Here is a 15,890-nt window from a genome sequence, read left to right as displayed (position 1 = left end):
ACCTGAGGTAGAATAATTTCAACCTGAAACCATCCCCCACCTCAGTCCATGGAAAAATTGTCTTCCATGAAACCAGTCCCTGGTGCCGAAAAGACTGGGGACCACTGACTTAGAGTGAAAAGTTAGCTTGAAAATCTATAGATTTTCTACTTTAGAATCACATGATCCTAAAGACTGCTTATTTGCATGGTGCAAAAAATAATACAAAATCATCACAATATGTCTCTTAATAAATACATCTCGAATGTCATGAAGTCACAGATTATCTCCCATATACAGTTTAGTAGTCATTTTCATATTAGTAGACAGCATCATAGCTTCACGGTTCAAATAAAATAATAAAAGATACTGATTTTGTTTCATGAAAACGTCATTTTGAAATTCAAACACCATACGCTAAAATGGTTTATGTGTGTGTGTATGTGTACAAGCACACCTCTGAGATATTGTGGGTCTTGGTTTCAGACTGCTGCAATAAAGCAAATATCACAATAAAGTGAGTCACACAAATTTTTTTGGTTTCCCAATGCATATAAAAGGTATGTTTATACTATAGCCTATTAGGTATGCAATAGCATTGTATCTAAAAAATAATGTATATACCTTAATTTAAAAATACTTGATTGTTAAAAAATGCTGACAAACATCTGAGCCCTCAGTGAGTTGTAATGTTTTTGCTGGGGGAGGGTCTTGCCTCAACAGTAGACTTAAGATAGTTAGTAAACCATGCTGTAAAGAGATGTGCTGTCATCCAGGTTTTGTTGTTCTGTTTATACAGCACAGGCAGATTAGATTTAGCATAATTCTTAAGGGCCCTAGGATTTTCAGAATGATGGATGAGTGTTGGCTTCAGCTTAAAGTCACAAGCTGTATTAGCCCATAACAAGAAGTCAACCTGTCATTCAAAGCTTGGAAGCCAGACAGTAACTTCTCTTTAGCTATAAAAGTCCAAGATGGTATCTTCTTCTACTAGAAGCTGGTATTGTCTACAGTGAAAATCTGTTGTTTAGTGTAACCATCTTCAATGATCTTAGACAGATTTTCTGGATAATTTGCTGCTGCTTCTACATTAGCACTTGTTGCTTTACCTTGCACTTTTATGTTATGGAGATGGCTTCTTTCCTTAAACCCCATGAACTCTGCTAGCTTCAAATTTTCTTCTGCAGCTTCTTTACCTCTCTCGGCCTTCATAGAATTTATAAGAGTTAGGGCCTTGCTCTGGATTAGGCTTTGGCTTACAGCAAGCTTGTCCAACCCTGGCACATGGGCTGCATGCAGCCCAGAATGGCTTTGAATGCTGCACAACACAAATTCGTAAACTTCTTAAAACATTATAAGATTTTTTTGCGATTTTTTTTCCTCATCAGCTATTGTTAGTGTTAGTGTATTTTATGTGTGGCCCAAGACAATTCTTTTTCCACTGTGGCCCACGGAAGTCAAAAGATTGGACCACCCTGGCTTAGAGGAAGTGGTGGCTGGTTTGACCTTCTATCCAGATCACTAAAACTTTCTCCATAACAGCAATAAGGCTGTTTCATTTTATCATTTGTGTGTTCACTGGAATAGTACTTTTAATTTCCTTTAACAGTGCAAGAGGCCTATCGTACCTTTCTACATACCTCCTCACTAAGCTTAATAATTTCTAGCTTTTGATTTAAAGTGAAAAACATGCAGCTCTCCCTTTTACTTGAACACTTAGGGGCCATTGTAGGGTTATCAATTGGGCTAATTTCAATATTGTTGTGTCTCAGGGAATAGAGAGGCCAGGGGAGATAGGGGAATGTTCGGTCAATGGAGCATTCAGAATATGCAGATTTATCGATTAAGTTCTCTATTTTCTACAGTCATGGTTCATGGTGCCCCAAAACAATTACAATGGTAACATCAAAGATCACTGATCACAGATCACCATAACAGATGTAATAATAATGAAAAAGTTTGCAATATTGTAAGGATTACCAAAATGTGACATAGAAACATGAAGTGAGCACATGCTGTTGGAAAAATGACACCAACAGACTCAGGGTTGCCACAAGCCTTTCGTAAAAACAGTATCTGCAAAATGCAATAAAATGCATATAATGAGATATGTCTGTATAATGGTTATAGTTATGTAAAAATTGCCTTTGAATGTGGGAGATAATATGTAATAATGGGTGGCAGGCAAGATGGCTGAATAGTAACAGCTCTGGTCTGCAGCTCCCAGCGAGACCAACACAGAAGGCAGGTGATTTCTGCATTTCTGACTGAGGAACCCGGGTCATCTCACTGGGACTGGTTAGACAGTGGGTGCAGCCCACAGAGGGCGAGCCAAAGCGGGGTGGGGTGTCGCCTTACCAGGGAAGTGCAAGGGGTTGGGGAACTCCCCACCTAGCCAAGGGAAGCCATGAGGAATGGTGCCCTCCAGCCCACATACTATGCTATTCCCATGGTCTTCGCAACCCATAGACCAGGAAATTCCGTCACGTGCCTACGACATCAGGGCTGTGGGTTTCAAGCACAAAACTGAGCGGCCGTTTGGGCAGACACCAAACTGGGTGGCTGTTTGGACAGACACCGAGCTAGCTGCAGGAGCTTTTTTTCATACCCCAGTGGCACCTGGAACACCAGCGAGACAGAACCATTCACCCCCCTGGAAAGGGGGCTGAAGCCAGGGAGCCAAGTGGTCTAGCTCAGCAGATCCCACCCCCACAGAGCCCAGCAAGCTAAGATCCACTGGCTTGAAATTCTTGCTACCAGCACAGCAGTCTGAGGTTGACCTGGGATGCTTGAGCGTGGTGGAGGGAGGGACGTCTGCCATTACTGAGACTTGAGTAGGTGTTTTTCCCCTTACAGTGTAAACAAAACCGCCTGGAAGTTCAAACTGGGTGGAGACCGCTGCAGCTCAGCAAAACCACTGTAGCCCGATTGCCTCTCTAGATTTCTTCTCTCTGGGCAGGGGAATCTCTTAAAAAAAAAAAAAAAAAAAAAAAAGGCAGCAGCCCCAGTCAGGGGGTTATGGATAAAACCCCCATCTCCCTGGAACAGAGGACCTGGGGGAAGTGGTGACTGTGGGCGCAACTTCAGCACACTTAAACATCCCTGCCTGCAGGTTCTGAAGAGAGCAGTGGATCTCCCAGCACAGCATCCGAGCTCGGCTAAGGGAGAACTGCTTCCTCAAGTGAGTCCCTAACCCCTGTGCCTCCTGACTGGGAGACACCTCCCAGCAGGGGTCAACAGACACCACATACAGGAGAGCTCCATCTGGCATCTGGTGGGTGCCCCTCTGGGACAAAGCTTCCAGAGGAGGGAACAGGCAGCAATCTTTACTGTTCTGCAGCCTACACTAGTGATACCTAGGCAAACAGGATCTGGAGTGAACCTCCAGCAAACTCCAGCAGACCTGCAGCAGAGAGGCTTGACTGTTAGAAGGAAAACTAACTAACAGAAAGGAATAGCATCAACATCAATAAAAAGGATGTTCACTTAGAAACCCCATCCAAAGGTCACAACATCAAAGACCAAAGGTAGATAAATCCACGAAGATGAGGAAAAACCATGCAAAAAGGCTGAAAATTCCAAAAACCAGAACGCCTCTTCTCCTCCAAAGGATCACAGCTCCTTGCCAGCAAGGGAACAAAACTGAATGGAGAATGAGTTTGACAAATTGACAGAAGTAGGCTTCAGAAGATGGGTAATAACAAACTCCTCCAAGCCAAAGGAGGATATCATAACCCAATACAAGGAAGCTAAGAACCATGAAAAAAGATTAGAGGAATTCCTAACTAGAATAACCAGTTTAGAGAAGAACATAAGTTGACCTGATGGAGCTGAAAAACATAGCACGAGAACTTTGTGAAGCATACACAAGTATCAATAGCCAAATTGATCAAGTGGAAGAAAGGATATCAGAGATTGAAAATCAACTTAATGAAATAAAGTGTGAAGACAAGATTAGAGAAAAAAGATTGAAAAGAAACGAGCGAGCCTCCAAGAAATATGGGACTATGTGAAAAGACCAAACCTACATTTGATTGGTGTACCTAAAAGTGAAGGGGAGAATGAAACCAAGCTGGAAAACACTCTTTAGGATATTATCCAGGAGAACTTCCCCAACCTAGCAAGAGAGGCCAACATTCAAATTCAGGAAATACAGAGAACACCACAAACATACTACTCGAGAAGAACAACCCCAAGACACATAATTGTCAGATTCACCACGGTTGAAATGAAAGAAAAAATATTAAGGGCAGCCAGAAAGGGGTTACCCACAAAGGAAAGCTCATCAGACTAACAACAGATCTCTCCACAGAAAACCTACAAGCCAGAAGAGAGTGGGGACCAATATTCAATGTTATTAAAGAAAAGAATTTTCAACCCAGAATTTCATATCCAGCAAAACTAAGATTCATAAGTGAAGGAGAAATAAAACCCTTTACAGACAAGCAAATGCTGAGAGATTTTGTCACCACCAGGCCTGCCTTAGAGCTCCTGAAGGAAGCACTAAGCATGCAAAAGAACAACCAGTACCAGCCACAGCAAAAACATACCAAATTATAAAGACCATCTACACTATGAAGAAACTGCGTCAACTAAGGGGAAAACAACCAGCTAGCATCATAATGACAGGATCAAATTCACATATAACAATATTAACCTTAAATGTAAACAGGCTGAATGCCCCAATTAAAAGACGCAGACTGACAAACTGCATAAAGAGTCAGGACACATTGGTGTGCCATGTTTAGGAGACCCATCTTATATGCAAAGAAACACATAGGATCAAAATAAAGGATTGGAGGAATATTTACCAAGCAAATGGGAAGAAAAAAAAATGCAGGGTTTGCAGTCCTAGTCTCTAATAAAAACAGACTTTGAACCAACAAAGATCAAAAGAAACAAAGAAGGACATTACATAATGGTAAAGGGATCGATGCAAAAAGAAGAGCTAACTATCCTAAATATATATGCACCCAATACAGGAGCACCCAGATCCATAAAGCAAGTTCTTAGAGACCTACAAAGAGACTTAGACTCCCACACAATAATAGTGGGAGACTTTAACAGCCTACTGTAAACATTAGACAGATCAACAAGACAGAAAATTAACAGGATATTCAGGACTTGAACTCAGCTCTGGACCAAGTGGACCTAACAGACATCTGCAGAACTCTCTACCCCCAATCAACAGAATATACATTCTTCTCAGCACCACATTGCACTTACTCTAAAATTGACCACATAATTGGAAGTAAAACACTCCTTAGCAAATGCAAAATCACGGAAATCATAACAGTCTCTCCAACCACAGTGCAATCAAATTAGAACTCAGGATTAAGAAACTCACTCAAAACTGCACAACTACATGGAAACTGAACAACCTGCTCCTGAGTGACTAATGGGTAAATAACGAAATTAAGGCAGAAATAAAGAAGCTCTTTGAAACCAATAAGAACAAAGATACAATGTACTAGAATCTCTGGGACACAGCTAAAGCAGTGTTCAGAGGGAAATTTATAGTACTAAATGCCCTCAAGATAAAGCAGGAAAAATCTAAAATTGACACCCTAACATCACAATTAAAAGAATTAGAGAAGCAAGAGCAAACAAATTCAAAATCTAGCAGAAGACAAGAAATAACTAAGATCAGAGCAGATCTGAAGGAGATAGAGACACAAAAAACACTTCAAAAAAATCAATGAATCTTTAAAGATCAACAAAATAGATTGCTAGACAGACTAATAAAGAAGAAAAGAAGAATCAAATAGACACAATAAAAAATTATAAAGGGGATATTACCACTGATCCTACAGAAATATAAACTACCATCAGAGAATACTATAAACACCTCTATGCAAATAAACTAGAAAATCTGGAAGAAATGGTTACATTCCTGGACATACACCCTGCCCAACACTAAACCAGGAAGAAGTCAAATCCCTGAACAGACCAATAACAAGTTCTGAAATTGAGGCAGTAATTAATAGCCTACCAATCAAAAAAAGTCCAGGACAAGATGGATTCACAGCCGAATTCTACCAGAGGTACCAAAAGGACCTGGTACCATTCCTTCTGAAACTATTCCTAACAATAGAAAAAGAGGGACTCCTCCCTAACTCATTTTATGAGGCCAGCAGCATCCTGGTACCAAAACCTGGCAGAGACACAACAAAAAAAGAAAATTTCAGGCCAGTATCCCTGATGAATATCGATGTGAAAATACTCAATAAAATACTGGCAAACTGAATCCAACAGCACATCAAAAAGCTTATCCACCATGATCAAGTCAGCTTCATCCCTGGAATGCAAGGATGATTCAACATGCAGAAATCAATACATGTAATCCATCACACAAACAGAACCGATGACAAAAACCACATGATTATCTCAACAGAAGCAGAAAAGGCCTTTGATAAAATTCAACACCCCTTTATGCTAAAAACTCTCAATAAACTAGGTAACGATGGAATGCATCTCAAAATAATAAGAGCTGTTTATGACAAACCCACAGCCAATATCATACTGGATGGGCAAAAGCTGGAAACATTCCCTTTGAAAACCGGCACAAGACAAGGATGCCCTCTCTTACCACTCCTATTCAACATAGTATTGGAAGTTCTGGCCAGGGCAATTAGGCGAGAGAAAGAAATAAAGTGTATTCAAATAGGAAGAGAGGAAGTCAAATTGTCTCTATTTGCATATGATGTGATTGCATATTTAGAAAACCCCATCGTCTCAGCCCAAAATCTCCTTAAGCTGATAAGCAACTTCAGCAAAGTCTCAGGATACAAAATCAATGTGCAAAAATCACAAGCATCCCTGTACAACAATAACAGACTAACAGAGAACCAAATCATGAGTGAACTTCCATTCACATTTGCTACTAAGAGAATAAAATACCTAGGAATACAACTTACAAGGGATGTGAAGGACCTCCTCAAGGAGAACTACAAACCACTGCTCAGGACACAAACAAATGGAAGAACATTCCATTCCATGCTCATGGATAGGAAGAATCAATATCTTGAAAATGTCCATACTGCCCAAAGTAATTTAGAGATTCATTGTTATCCCCATCAGGCTACCATTGACTTTCTTCACAAAATTAGAAAAACCTAACTTTAAACTTTATGTGGAACCAGAAAAGAGCCTGTGTAGCCAAGACAATCCTAACCAAAAAGAACAAAGCTGAAGGCATCACGCTACCTGACTTCAAACTATACTACAAGACTATAGTAACCAAAACAGCATGGTACTGATACCAAAACAGATATGTGGACCAAAGGAACAGAACAAAGGCCTCAGAAATAACACCACACATCTGCAACCATCTGATCTTTGACAAACCTGACGAAAACAAGCAATGGGGAAAGGATTCTCTATTTAATAAATGGTGTTGGGAAAAATGGATAGCCATATGCAGAAAACTGAAACTGGACCCCTTCCTTACACCTCATATAAAAATTAACTCATGATGGATTAAAGACATACACCTAAAACCTAAAACTGTAAAAACCCTAGAAAGAAACCTAGGCAATACCATTCAGGACATAGGCATGGGCAAAGACTTTGTGACTAGAACACCAAAAGCAATGGCAACAAAAGCCAAAATTGACAAATGAGATATAATTAAATTAAAGGGCTTCTGCACAGCAAAAGAAACTATCATCAGAGTGAACAGGCAACCTACAAAATGGGAGAAAATTTTTGCAATCTATCCATCTGACAAAGGGCTAATACCCAGAATCTATAAGGAACTTAAACAGATTTACAAGAAAGAAGTCAACAACCCCATCAAAACATGGGTGAAGGATTTGAACAGACACTTTTCAAAATAAGACATTTATGCAGCCAACAACCATATGAAAAAAAGCTCATCATCACTGGTCATTAGAGAAATGCATATCAAAACCACAATGAGATACCATCTCCCACCAGTTAGAATGGCGATCATTAAAAAGTCAGGAAACAACAGATGCTGGAGAGGATGTGAAGAAATAGGAATGCTTTTACACTATTGGTGGGAGTGTAAATTAGTTCTACCATTGTGGAAGACAGTCTGTCGATTCCCCAAGGATCTAGAACTAGAAATACCTTTGGACCCAGCAATCCCGCTACTGGCTATATACCCAAAGGATTATAAATCATGCTACTATAAAGACACATGCACACGTGTGTTTATTGTGGCAATGTTCACAATAGCAAAGACTTGGAACCAACCCAAATTCCCCTCAATGATAGACTGGATAAAGAAAATGTGGCACATATACACCATGGAATACTATGCAGCCATAAAAAAGGGTGAGCTCATGTCCTTTGCAGGACCATGGATAAAGCTGGAAACCATCATTCTCAGCAAACTAACACAAGAACAGAAAACCAAATGCCACATATTCTCACTCATAGGTGGAAATTGAACAATGAGAACATATGGACACAGGGAGGAGAACATCACACACCAGGGCCTGTCAGGGGGTGGGGCGCTAAGGGAGGGATAACATTAGGAGAAATACCTAATGTAGATGATGGGTTGATGGGTGCAGGAAACCAGCATGGCACGCATATACCTATGTAACAAACCTGCACATTCTGCACATGTATCCCAGAACTTAAAGTATAATTTTAAAAATGTAATAATGAACAGATTGGCTTTTTTTGTTTTGTTTTGTTTTGTTTTTGAGACGGAGGCTTGCTCTGTCGCCCAGGCTGGAGTCCAGTGGCGCAATTTTAGCTCACTGCAAGCTCCACCTCCCAGGTTCACACCATTCTCCTAATGAACAGATTGTTTTTAGAGTATTTGATTTTGAGTTTAATATTTTCTTAAAACAACAAACAAACATATTAGTTTGGGCTTTACATCAGTCAAGTAGTAATTGTCATTTTAGAAAAGATAACCATCTAAATGTTTGGCATACTTTAGATAATTATATGATGAAGATCTCTATACTTCATTTAAACAAAATTACAGTTTAGTCAATATTTTTAAATTGTTTATTATTTTTAAAAGTTTCATCACTATATTTAACAACTTTGCCATAGTATTCAGGCATTATACTGTCATTGGTATTAGTCAGGTTCAATGATTTTATTCATTTCAAATTGAACTTGGTGTTATAAGTTTTGTTATAGCTATTACCTTCTTTTAGCTTTATAAGTTCTTCAGGTCATTATTTATATAAATTTTATCTGGCTTGTAAGATAAAACCTCATAAAACATAAATTTTGAAAAATATTTTTTAAAAATTTGTGAAACACTTACCCATTAGCTCCACATTAAAATTTATTTTCTCCCAAACTTACACTACGTCTTGAATTATTCAGACAAGCAAAGATAAGTAATGAGTCTGAAGAATGTGCTTTGGTTTTTACCTTTAAAACTTGGACAGTGATTTGGAAGTGCCCCTTAGTACAACTCCTTTTCTAAATAAAATTCTGCTCCATTTGCAACTCTGAACATGTAAATTGAAGGGGTGGCTCCCTTGGCCAGTGCCTGACCTCTGTGCACACCTTGGTCTGGCGTGACCTCGCCCACACTGCACACTGCAGCCATATAAATCAGATTTTTGACATGTTATAAAATGCAAGTCACAGCTGCTGTTGTCTGCAGTATTCAAAAACTTTTGAAACACTGCATGTCCAACAAAATTTATTTTGTGTGTGAATGTAAGTTTTTATTGAGGGTAAGTCCTATTTGTTTGGAAAAAAGAAACAGTATGAGTCAGTGATTTTAAAAAATCAAATAGATTTAATGTTCTCCTTCCTGCCTGTTCTTGCTCGTGTGTGTTCTCTCTCGATTGCTTGCTCGCTCTCTCTGCCTCTCTGCTTGTCTAAGAAAAGAGCTGTTGGCTTTGAGAGAAGACCTTGATATTTCAACTGTGTTAGTAGATTGAGATTTCTGTTAGAGTCTTTCTGTTTAGGTCAGAAGTGTTCTTTATAGAACAGAATTGGGAGCTTGTAATCATAATGTAAGTATAAATGCTTCACCTCTTCAGATATATGTTTGAATTCTTTTGTTTCTGTTATAGCAGGAAACTTCATATGTAAGAGTGTCTTATTAGCTACATTGCTTTGCCAGATGCCAGACATTTTTTGTGTTTCTGTGGTTAACATTTTCTTTTTTTTAATTTAATTTTAAGTTCCGGGATACATGTGCAGGACGTTCAGGTTTGTTACATAGTGTGTTTATTACATGTGTGCCATGGTGGTTTGCTGCACCTATCAGCCCTGGACATTTTTTAAAAGAAAGGTTCGCATGGATTGATAAATGTAATGTGCAATCTATGGTAAACTTAAAAGTGCTTTTATAAAAGTTTTAAAGGTTCTATAAAAGTGCAAAAACTTGAAATGCAATTGAAGATTTTTCTGTAGTACATTTTGGCTATTTTCAGTAAATTGAAAAAGTGGAAGTTACTGATTCGACTTAAGAGTCAGATTGTAAATAAGCTTTATGAAAAAGCAGAAAGTCAATTCAGTTCATTCAGTTTTACTTACTGTCTCATATCGTTCATGTAAAATTCCATGTAGTACTCTACTATGTTAATAATGTTTACTAAAAATAAGCCTTATTAGACTTTTCTGCAGAGAGATATTTAAGATTAAATTACATTATTTAGGCAATGATTTATATTAAGTATGTTATTGATCTTTTAGTTTTGTTCATATTTTTTATTGAAATGTAATAGGTATCTAAAAATGCCGTAACTAAAATTTGTCCGTAGTATATAAATGTCTTTATTATTTTCAACATTTAAGAATATTGCTGTTAGAATATTTGACATTTTGTAATGCCCTTAAAAGAAGACCATTTTCCCTAAATTATTATTTTTTAAAATGTTTTAGGTACTGTTTTTCAACCCTAATCTCTTGACCAAGAATGAAACTATTTACAAATTAAGATGCCAACAGGTAATTTCTTATACATTTATATGTTTTTGTCAATATGTTTCCATAGCAATAGAACAACGATCAAAAATGTATATTAACACAAGGCTGTATTATTCCCTTCCAACATCATTGGAAGAGATGTGAATATGAAATTAATATTTCAAATATGAAATATTTGGTTTTGAGAGACCTTCCTTTATGACATAAAACTATTTTATTTTAGACATATATGTTTTATTGGTTTTATAACCTGATACATTCTAGCTTGTTCTATATCTGAAATCAGCTCAAATAGTAAAGGAAATAGAAGTCAGAATAAAAGTAGATTCAGAAATAGTGATTCAGGTTTAGATGAGTTTTCTTTATTGATAAAATAAATGCCAAGTGTTGAGATATGTATGACTATAATCTGATTAAAACAAGGACACTAATTTTAGCTGTGATAAAGTTACTTTCCACCCTCAGTGGAAAACCATATATGATGACTCCTTTGATTCTGATATAATGTTAATTTTATTTTTTAGCCAAATTATTCCTGAAAAATTTTATAATCTTGTTGAAAGTTGTTTGATTAGGAAGAAGCATGGCATTGTGTAAAAAAAAAAAAATCTCAAAGAATTCATTTTGGTTGATTTTACTTTCTTTTTCACCAGTTCTCTGTAGTTCTGATTTCCTCTTTTCATTTTTATACTCTTTGGGCTATAATGTGATGCTGAAACAGGATTTTCTCAATTCTAAAGTAAAACAAAAGTTTTAAAATTTGAAAATCTGATTGTGGAGATATCTGACTCATAGTAATTATATCTTAGCAAGCATTGATATCTTAGTGGCACATAAATGCTAGATAATTTTTTAAATTAATATACTAATTTTAATGTCAAATTGGAGTCCCAATGGGAGTAATGCCATTTTCTTATTCCCAATGGATGATTCTGGGTCATTTCCTAGACAGAAACAATTAAGAACTAACAACGTACAATATTAAAGCAATATAATTTCCCCTTTAAGGCTGAAAGATAAAATATTCACCAATTTTCTCTTCATAAATTACTAGTATAATGACTCAATGAATCCTTCTGTTATTCTAATTTTTTCTATACAATGGTTTTGGTGGCCAGGGATTTTTTATAAAAGGTCTTGGGGGTGAGGCTGGAAGGAAGCAGAGGTACCAAGGGAGAAAGGGAAGGCAGAGAGATAAAGACAGATAAAGGAAAGGTCAAAGATAAAGAAAGAAGATGAGGCTGAAGAAAGAGGAAAGAGAGACAAGAAGCAAGAGAGAAGTAGAGGCTTATTTTCTTAGTATTCTAAAAGATTTGGCTGTATATCAAGCTATGACTTAGCTTTTTAATTTTTCTTTGTAACTTTAGATATGTCTTTGTAGTTAGTAGCTATTACCTAAAATCACCTTGCAAATCAACACCTTATAAGATTATTTTTGGTTTCTGACATTTAGATTGTCATATAGGAACATTTAAAGTTAACTTTGGAAATAAAAAATTAATTATCTAAATCCTTTCCCAGACGCAATTTCAGATATTAATGTATTTGAGACCTAATAGGAAAAACAAGAATCTAAATAAATTCTTGGGACAGGGAAACTCTAGGTAATACTGCCAAATCTCTGTAGTAAGTGAGAAAGGCCCTGTTTGTTCTAAGATCCTAATCACCTCCTTTTAATCTAACTAATATAGGCATTCCTTATTTCTGTTATTTAGTGTCTAAACCCATTATAGTTAATGGCCATATCTTTAGGACATAATTTTTCTCTCAAAGACATAGAAGTCCCAGTCTGTCAAATAAGGAATAGAATTAAGTCTTTCATTTTGAGAAAAAAAAATTATTCATTCTGATTTTCAGAATTGCTACTTCAGTTTAAGATAGTTATTCCTATTCCTTGTTGCATTAGGAAAACTTTAATTTGCTTTTCTCTATTTTATATATGTATGTGTTTTAGATCACGAAGAGCCCTGTGGTCCCAGTCACAAGTCATTTTGCCTGAATGGGGGGCTTTGTTATGTGATACCTACTATTCCCAGCCCATTTTGTAGGTGAGTTAAATGGACTAAGGGAAGATGTTAACTTTATTTTTTTATTGTCTACTAACTTCTTTGAGAAGTGATAAAAAGTAAACAAAAAGTGTAAGATGAAAAGGTATGAGGCATATTCTTCGTAGAAATAAAGGGAAAATTTATCCTTTTAAAACAAAACAAAAACAAATAGCACAATAAAAATCTCACTAATCAAGGTGTTTATTTTGAAAATTGGTAATGGTAGTTCCTAGCCTAGACATATTTTTAAAAAATAATCCCTTTTAGTGAACTCTTTGATTTTAGCAATTTAAGGAAGGCAGTCTGTACTTAATATTCCTGGCAAAATAGCTAGGGAATTTGCTAATCAAAAAAACCTAATATGAGATATTTTATTTTGAGTTTTTAATACATAAGCACATGATAACAGAGTTGGCACCAAAACTTACACTTTATATGTTAAAAAACAAAAGAAGCATTGTTTTTCTAATAGTGGTAGCAAATAAAAAAGAATGGTATCTTAGCCACTATTGTTTTAAAATAATATAATTCACTGTGGGAGTACAGATACAGCCAGTGACCCATAAAAAACTTCAAAATAGTACTTCTGTAGCCTGATTCCTATGAGTTGGCTGAATAGGATTTAAGTGTGTAATAATAAACCTCTTTTTAGTATATGAGTTAACATCGTAGTACTGCCGTATACTGTGGAGCTAACACTTAAGATCTAAAGATATTTTGTAACACATGTGAATTACTCTTTTTTGTTCTTTAACCAAACTGAGAAGTATAGAATCTAGATTTAAGATCTTACTGTACATAAAAGGACAGAAAAGTAAAATTCATAGGAAAAGTTGAAGATACTGGGATGTAGTATGGAGGAGAGGAGACAAAAAGAAATAACCTCACAACTATCTCAAGAAGATTTTAGGGCTTTTCACATGGGGAATAGTGCCCCGGTGTTTTTCTTCTCTAGTGAATATGTAAAGGGAAGGGAATGGAGGAACAAATTAACAATTACTTAACACTCATGATGTACCTCAGGAGTATACTCTTTTGGTTTTTTAATCTGTTTTCTGAGATATAATTTATGTATAATGAACTACATTCATTTACAGTGCGCAATGGATTAATTTTGACAAATGTTTGTACCTGTGAAATCACCACCACTATCACATCTAGATATAGAACATTTCCATAGATAGTCCCCCCCAAATTTTGTTGCTGACTCTGCTCAACACTTAATTCTCACAAACATCTTAGAGAAAGGAGGCAGGGGAGACCTTAGAAAATAATACAAAAAAAAAAAAAAGAGGAGAAAATGAGAAATTAAGTGACATGCCAAAGGTCATATAGCTGGGAAGAAGAAAGATGTCACCTTTGAATACAACTCCCAAGTTTCACTTAACTTTATAGTATGTTCATTCTGGATTCTTTCTAAGGTGATATGGCATGTAGCGTGTATAAAATAAAACAAGAATGCTTATCAGAAGAAGTGCATTTAGATCAGGCATGGTGGCTCACACCTGTAATCCCAGCACTTTGGGAGGCCGAGGCGGGCGGATCACAGGGTCAAGAGACCGAGACCATCCTGTCTAACATGGTGAAACCCCATCTCTATTAAAAGTACAAAAAATTAGCCAGGCGTAGTGGCACACGCCTATAGTCCCAGCTACTCAGGAGGCTGAGGCAGGAGAATGGCATGAACCCAGGAGGCAGAGCTTGCAGTGAGCCAAGATTGCGCCACTACACTCCAGGCTGGGTGACAGAGTGAGACTCCATCTCAAAAAAAAAAAAAGTGCATTTAATAATTTTTAAATACTAATATTTTGTGTCTTGATCTTGATGATGGCTACATGGGTATAAAGACTATTCTTTCTCCATTGGATTGCCTTTGCCCCTTTGTCAAAAATCACTTGATCATTTATGTACAGGTCTATTTCTGGACTATTCTTTTCTGTTGATCTATGTGTCCTGTCTTTTCACCAATACCAGTCTTGATAAACGTAGCTTTATAATGAGCAAAATCAGGTAGCATGATTCCTTAACTTTGTTCTTTGGCTCAATGACCTTTAGCCTTATTTTCTAATAGACTGTATTTAATGTTAAAATTTTCAAATACATTTCTGTTTTACCCTAAAAATTTTATAGTTTGTTGTTCAGTTTTAGGTTTAAACATTTTTTCATTATGATTTCTTCTGTAACCTATAGGGTGTTTTCCTATGCTTTTGTATTTGTACCTGATTTAATGGCATTGTGGGCAGAGTGCTTGGTCCATCAAGCTATGCACTTAATGTCTATCTGTATACTAGCTATCTGTTATACCTCACTGAATAAGTTGACAGAAAGAACTAAGAATGCTGGAATTTGGAGATTCATTAAAATGGAAAGAAACCTAGGTTGTCATCCTGCTTTTGTACCTTGGATAGATGCATTTTTAGTGTATTTTCAAAAAGTTACCAATGATAGAGAATGGCCAAGTTTGCTGGCAACCCACAGCGGGTGTAAAAATGTATATAGTTTCTTCCTAATATCAGAATGTAAGAGTAGTAATTACGGAGTAGTTGAAACCATGCCACATGGGTTCATGATGGATAGAGAATGAAGCAAGGTCACCACATTGCACAACAGCAGGAGATTCTGTGTCTTGGCACCCTCTTTGTAATGTGAATGATGTATTCTGGAGTTGCTAAACACCCTGGAAGGAAGTGAAGTAGGGGAGTGGGGTAGGGAACGAAAGGGCGGCTGAGAGAAAAGGAAAAAAATATAGTGCCTGAAGGCTGAGTGACATTGAATGGCAGATGTATTTTAATTCATATTTTATAAAAATAACTGCTTTCCAATTATCTTAGGAGCACATTTCTAATGTAGCCCTATAGGCTGTAATAGCAATAGCTAAGAGTGATAAACTCATTTTCCATCCCACTTCATACTGTTTTCTGCATTTCCTGTTTCTATTATGACATCTCAACCATCTTGTCACTGAGAAACCCCAGACTT

General features: G+C 36.8%; 1 protein-coding gene across 14 annotated transcripts in view; it reads left to right on the top strand.

The window, feature by feature from the left end:
* NRG4 (neuregulin 4) overlaps positions 1–15,890 on the top strand; it is a 122,054-nt gene that overhangs the window by 34,303 nt on the left and 71,861 nt on the right. For 10 of the 14 annotated variants that reach the window (XR_012415227.1, XR_012415226.1, XM_005560140.5 and 7 more), the window contains 2 exons: positions 10,819–10,884; positions 12,818–12,911. Coding sequence is in view for 12 of the 14 variants with exons in the window: in XM_005560140.5 (XP_005560197.1) it covers positions 10,875–10,884; positions 12,818–12,911 (104 nt within the window). In the remaining 2 variants the exon portion in view is untranslated. Of the gene's footprint in view, positions 1–9,536; positions 9,660–9,751; positions 9,945–10,818; positions 10,885–12,817; positions 12,912–15,890 lie in introns of those variants that run through there. The other 4 variants (XM_015453114.4, XM_073996458.1, XM_005560144.5 and 1 more) reach the window with 3 other exon arrangements.

Source organism: Macaca fascicularis, chromosome 7, assembly GCF_037993035.2.
Source record: "Macaca fascicularis isolate 582-1 chromosome 7, T2T-MFA8v1.1".
In the NCBI taxonomy this organism is placed as follows: Eukaryota; Metazoa; Chordata; class Mammalia; order Primates; family Cercopithecidae; genus Macaca; species Macaca fascicularis.
The sequence above is the reverse complement of the archived record's forward strand: the minus strand, read 5'-3'. Positions and strand labels throughout refer to the sequence as shown.